Source organism: Trichechus manatus, unplaced genomic scaffold (assembly GCF_000243295.1).
Source record: "Trichechus manatus latirostris isolate Lorelei unplaced genomic scaffold, TriManLat1.0 scaffold00007, whole genome shotgun sequence".
Lineage (NCBI taxonomy): Eukaryota > Metazoa > Chordata > Mammalia > Sirenia > Trichechidae > Trichechus > Trichechus manatus.
In genome coordinates, this window is record NW_004443943.1 from 21,383,451 (window position 1) to 21,390,108 (window position 6,658).

Sequence of the window (6,658 nt, forward strand, 5' to 3'; positions counted from 1 at the left end):
ATTTTCTATCATGCTTTTACGAAGTTCCTTAAAAGCTTGAAAGCCAAGGCCATCGTGACAGGGCTGTCCTGATCCCTGAATGACAGGATAAGCAGAAAACCCCTCTTTCTCACAGCCCTCCCGCAAACATCTTTCCATAAGAGACTCATGTTGAGAGAAATCAGCCTTGGGAGGCGTGGAAAGAGGAGGGTCATAAACATTTTCTTTATTAGCGGAGGGAGCAGAAGGAGCTGCCTGTAGGGGCTGTAAAGCAAGGCGGCAGTGATGCCAAGCAATAAGAACTGAAGCTGGGATGTTCATGTCACGAATGATGTTACCGATATGTTCCCATGCTTCTACATCAAGATTCCCCTGCAAGGGGTACCAAGGACAGGCAGATTCAATTAAAAGCAGAAGTTGGTTAAGGGATTCTTCTGACACCTTAAGCTTAGAGGCCTTTAACAATCCCAACAACTGGGTTTTGTGTTGACGCTGCTCAGGAGAAAGAGAATTCCCCATAGCAAGGAGGAATAGGAAAATGAAGGAAAGAATGATAGGAAAGTTCCTGGCCTGAAGCCAGAAATCCCTTGGGAGCGGTCAGGAAAGACCTGCCGCTCTGGGGCTAAAACAGCCTGATCTGAGAGCATTCGGGAAAATTTCGCCCGCGGAAAAACCCCGCCGCTCTCGGGCTGTGCGTTTAAACAGCCTGAAACGGAAGTCCGATACTCACCACCTAAAGGGATTGAGTGCGAGGGCGCCTATGCAGCTATACGGCGGTCTGCCCCTCACACGGGGCACCATCTGTTGCAGCCCCTCACACGGGGCCCCATCTGTCGCAGCAGCGACGGTTGTCGGGGCGGTGGAGACAATAACCAATGCCACAACTCTTACAGAGAAGTGGGGCCAGGAGGGTCACTCTGAGGAGTCGAACCTTGGCTTCAGTCCCAGGAGTTTATTTTATAGTCGATACAGCAAACAGTGAAGCAAATAACAGAACAGTGGGCTTTGGGTGAATAACAATAAGTTTCGTGCAAGGGAGGAGGAATTCAGGTAAACAAGCCAATCAGTAACGGGTTTGGAAAAACAAGTCGTGACAAGTCTCAACAAGTTAGGGACAAGTCTCAACATGTGCAGCATAGAGGACTTTATACATCCATATTTTAATGGCACATATCTCCACAGGTATGGACATTTGGAATGGATCATGTTTTCTATAGTCTGAACTCACCTTTAGAATGAAAAACAATAATTAGGAGACTCAGATAATATAATATGGACTTTTCATTGAATTTTAGTTTTATGAATACTTGATGAGAAAATTTTCTGAAAGAGGTGCTAAACAAGATTTTCTTTTAATGTTTGATTAAGGATTTAATTTCTCTATTTCTAGATTATACTCTCTTATAATTTTACTGGTATTTCTATCTGTAGATGTTGAAATATTTTGCAACATTTGAAGTATTCTTTGAAGAAAATCTCTCCAAACTGTTTCTTCATTTCAAGTCTTACAGTCTTACACCAGACATTTACTTGATAGACTGGTAAGTCATAACATACATAACATATCTTAAAAGGAAATAAAATATAAATTTTTATGTGTCTTAGGAACTAAAGTAAATCTCATGTATAGCAGCATGCATTTAGAAGACCCTTCCCTTACAAACAGAGAAACTCCCACATTTTTTAAAGAGCATTTGATTAAGAGCATGGACCCTGGGTTGAAATCAGAATCCCTCAGTTTCTGTTTCAGTTTCTTACCTATAAAATGGGAATAATATCTGTGTCTTGAATTTGTAGTGAGGCTAAGTGTTTTATGTGGATTATCTCATTCCTTGCCTCGCACATACTAAGCTCTTAGCAAGAGTTAGTTGCTATTCTTTTATTATTCCGAACACACAAGGGCCTATGATCATTGTAATAGTGTTTCTTTACAGAAAGCTTTGTTTTTCTCAAGGTTTTATCCAGCTTTCTGACAGGAATGATGCCTTATTTAATGCTAATGTCTTTTTTGACTTTTCCAATACCAGCACTTTGTATTAACTTGCAGGGTTTCCCTAGGACTTTGACCAGCAGTAGCCAGTTGATTATAAAATAGGGGTGAGTTTTGCTAGAGAAATGTAGCAGTTGATGTTAAGATAGGTTGTTCAAGAGTACATGTGGAATATTTAAACTTTAAATCCTATCATGCAAAACCAGTGGTTTTCATGTAAATGATATTAAGCTTTCATATAGAAAAATAAATAAATAAATAATGCCATTGATAAAATAAATGATGTCTTCCCAGTTGCTTGGGGCTTCTTTTATTTAGGCTTTTTTTTTTTTTTTAAACTAAGTTATTTTTCAATGTATTCTTTTCCATTCCCACTAGGAACATTAGAGTTCCTTTGGGAAAGACCCAAGGTAATGGGGAGAAGAAAAATTTTATTTCATGGGACACAGAGAACCAAGATCAAATACTGATTCTGTGAAATAACAACAGTGACAACTCAGTGGTCAGTCTTTAGGAGTGGTATGGGGCATCACAGAATCAAACTGGCATAGGGAGCAGGATGCAGCTAATAATGAGTGACTACTGTGTGCTGGAAACTGTGCCTAGGCACTTTCTTATTTTGTACAGTGAGTGTTCTACCAAGAGTATACTTTTTTGTTAGGCAATTAAATATGTATTTATAATTTAAGAAGTAGACATGGATTTTTGTTTCATTGACGCTGCTGAGCTCATTACATACAAATCTTAGGATCATTCAAGGAGGAAGAGAGAGGAATGAATAAGGGTATTTTGCAGGGTTAGGAGAGTCTTTAGTTTCTCCTCCTCAGGTTCAATCACTACTACCTCAAACACACAATCTAAATTAAAAACCTGTGTACTTTCTTTGCCAAGGCAACTTCAAGACAAGTCTTCTAGCATCCCTCCTCCCCACTTCCCGAACAAGAACACCATGCCAAAGCACCACTGAATAATTACATGATCAGACATTGTCAGGAAGGATAGAAGAAACTATTCTTGTGATTCTGTTGGAGGGTTTACATGCCCCAAAAGAAGTAGTAAGTAAAGCTTGGTGAAGGGAAAAAATGTAGTGGATGTCTGTGAATGGGGAAGAAAAAGGAGACAAGTGAGACTTTTAACTATTTTTGTTAGGTACTAAAAGATGATATATGTGTTCCTTATACAATAATAATCATAATTAGCTTTTATTGAGCACTTCTTATGTGCTATGCACTGTTCTAAGCACTATACATTTATTAACTCCTTTAATCCTGAGAGGTAAGTATTATTATTTATTATCCTCATTTTACTGATGAGGAAACTGAGGCGCACAGCAAGGATAAATAACTTGCTCAAAGTAACACAGCCAATAAAGTGGCAAATCCAGGATTCAAACTCAGGCATTCTGGTTTCAGAGTCTATACCTTTAACTCCTAGGCTATTCTCCCACTCTGGTTTGTATTAGGCCTTACTTCTATGTAGTAAAGTTGTAAATTCACATAATTTTGTTTATTATTTAATTTCCAACTACTTAAGTTCATTGAAGGAAGGAACCATATCTTATTTGCCTTTTTATTTCTAATGAAACATTGTTTTCATAGAGTGCTTAATGAGCGAGTGAATAAATGAGTGAAAAATTTCAGTGATTTTTTCTTTTCCCCGTAATTTTAGGATCTTCACATTGTATAGCAAATCACTACCACTGGATCTGGCCTGTCGAGTCTGGGATGTATTTTGCAGAGATGGGGAGGAATTTTTATTTAGGACTGGATTAGGAATCCTTCGATTATATGAAGATATTCTCCTACAGATGGACTTTATTCATATAGCACAGTTTCTAACTAAATTACCAGAAGATATTACATCAGAAAAACTATTCAGCTGTATTGCAGCTATTCAGATGCAGAATAGCACCAAAAAATGGACTCAGGTAGGGTGACAATCTCCTACCTCTAATAGATGCATTAAAATAATCAACTGACTTCCTGTAAAAAAGTTATGTATTTCTTAAGTGTTAGTGCTTAAATTTAAAAGTATATATATTTTAAAAATAATTTTTATCTTTGATAAAGCAAGAGTTTAAAACAGATTGCCCTCCCTGCTTTTTTTTTACCTTTCCAAACCTATGGTTTTATTTTTATGTAAGCCCAGTAACATGAGTTTAATGAAGTACAACCCACAATAGCTATGTATTTGCCAGAGCAGTTATATAATTATGTTGGTATTTCAAATAGATAACAATTTTATTAAACACGTGCTGTATACAAAGGTTGAGGCAGTGGTGGTTCAGTGGTAGAATTCTTGCCATCCTTGGGTTTGATTCCTGGCCAGTGCACTTCATGTGCAGCCCACCACCTGTCTATGGAGGCTTGCGTGTTGCTATGATGCTGAACAGGTTCAGCAGAGCTTCTGGACTAAGATGGACTAGGAAGAAAGGCCTGGCGATCTACTTCTGAAAATCAGTCAGTGAGAACCTAATGGATCACAGTGGTTCAGTCTGCAGCCGATCATAGGAGGGGCAGAGGATTGGGCAGTGTTTCATTCAGTTGTGCCTGGGGTCGCCAAGAGTCAGGGGCCAATGTGATGGTGGCTAACAACAACCACCACATGTACAAAGAGTTTGCAGTGGAAAGAATATAATGTATGATCTTGGCTTTTTTGTTAGAGAAGCAAACAGAGTAGTTGTTGTTACGTTAGGTGCCGTCAAGTCGGTTCCGACTTATAGTAACCCTATGTACAACAGGATGAAATACTGCCTGGTCCTGCACCATCCTCACAATCATTGCTATGTTTGAGCCCATTGTTGCAGCCAGTGTCAACCCGTCTCATTGAGGGTCTTCCTCTTTTTTGCTGACCCTCTACTTTACCAAACATAATGTCCTTCTCCAGGGACTGGTCCCTCCTGATAACACGTCCAAAGTACATGAGACGAAGTCTTGCCATCCTCGCTTCCAAGGAGCACTCTTGCCGTACTTCTTCCAAGACAGACTTGTTCGTTCTTCTGGCAGTCCATAGTATATTAAGTATTCTTCGCCAACACCATAATACAAAGGCATCAATTCTTCGGTCTTCCTTTTTCATTGTCCAGCTTTCTCAGGCATATGAGGCGATTGAAAATACCATGGCTTGGGTTAGGAAGCATGTTAGTCCTCAAAGTGACATCTTTGCTTTTTAACACTTCAAGGAGGTCTTTTGCAGCAGATTTGCCCAGTGCAGTACATCGTTGATTTCCTGACTGCTGCCTCCATGGGAAACATCCTAGTAGTCTAAGTGACATAAAAGATAGCATTATCACTTGCCCCATGAATGATACAGACAGTGAACATTGTAAGTTCATAGTTTTATTGCTTATGAAAATGAAATGTAGGAATATTGATCCAGAAAATGTTCTGTTACCACAGAGTAATTTCAGAATATTTGGCAAGTGATGAAAACTAGAATATAATCATATTCTATAAAATCGTGTTTAAAAATACAAGAGAATTTGAGAATGGTAATTTCTCAGAGGACAGAGTTAAGTATGCTAAAGCATTATCACATTGATGTTGTTGATGTTAGGTGCCCTTGAGTCAAATTTGACTCATAGTGACCCCATGTGACAGAGTATGTCCTGTAGGGTTGTCTAGGGTGTAATCTTTACTGGAGCAGATTGCCAGGTCCTCCTCCCTTGGAGCCCCATGATAAACTATAGTTATTTTAATATCTTTCATCTGGGTGGTAGTTTTTGAGGATTAATCTTTATTTTATGTAATTTCCAGGTGTTTGCATCTGTAATGAAGGATATCAAAGAAGGAGACAAGAACAATAGTCCTGCTCTGAAAAGCTAATCTTCAAAATTAACAGACTAAGTGAAATATTAAAAAGCTTTTTTTGATAACAGTTTTGTTTCCTATGTAAAAAAGCATGTAGGAAGATGTTGGAGAAATCCAGAAGAATCAAGAAATGGAAAACTGCACATTTTTAATTTCATGGCTGAAGTAATGAAATGCCTATTGACAGTATTATTAAAAGGTATTTTGTAGGAGGAGCAATTTTACAAAGGAAAAAGTTTAAATAGCTAGTTCATATTCCATAATTTGGAATGAACAGTTTAATGCAATAAATTTTTAAAATAGTTTTGGAGATACTTCACCTTTTTACAGCATCTTTTCTTTTTTAATAATTACCACAAAGGCATTTTTGGACGTCAGAGTGGGATTGTTAAATATTACTTTAACCTCCAAATACTATTAGAAATAAACATGTTAGTACAGATACTATCTCCAATTCTAACCTTTTGAAGATACCAAGAATAAGCAATTTTGGTTGCAAATTATTTAAGTCACTCAGATTGTCATTTAGCTTCATTCAGCATTTGAGGTATATTTAGGTATCTGGGACTGGAAATATTGGTGGGAGATTATTTAACATTCATTGAGGTGTTTTTACGCGGTATCGTGTCTATTTGTTTTGAAGAAATTGTTTCTGTCCCCCCAGGGATTCCTGTCACTCAAAGAATTTTAGCCTTTCTGTTTCTAGTCTAAGAAATTGTTCATCTAGTAATTTGACACTAGGAAAACTAAATAACTGGTAGAAGGAAAATTCTTTGCACTTTACTGGACTTAAGGCTTGACTTTGGGAGTAAGTCCATAAATATAAATGAGGTTTTTTTCACTGGTAAGAGTAAAAAGTAATGAGTTCTGAGAGTTCTTA

The 6,658-nt window shown here is 37.8% G+C and overlaps 1 protein-coding gene across 1 annotated transcript in view; it reads left to right on the top strand.

Moving 5' to 3' along the window:
* The window catches only part of TBC1D12 (TBC1 domain family member 12), a 143,739-nt gene extending 137,647 nt beyond the window's left edge, over positions 1–6,092 (top strand). Inside the window, exons 11-13 of the mRNA XM_004369951.3 lie at positions 1,411–1,520; positions 3,638–3,896; positions 5,725–6,092. Of these exons, the coding sequence (XP_004370008.1) occupies positions 1,411–1,520; positions 3,638–3,896; positions 5,725–5,793 (438 nt within the window). The 3' untranslated portion in view covers positions 5,794–6,092. The remainder of the gene's footprint in view (positions 1–1,410; positions 1,521–3,637; positions 3,897–5,724) is intronic.
* Positions 6,093–6,658: the final 566 nt, after the last annotated feature.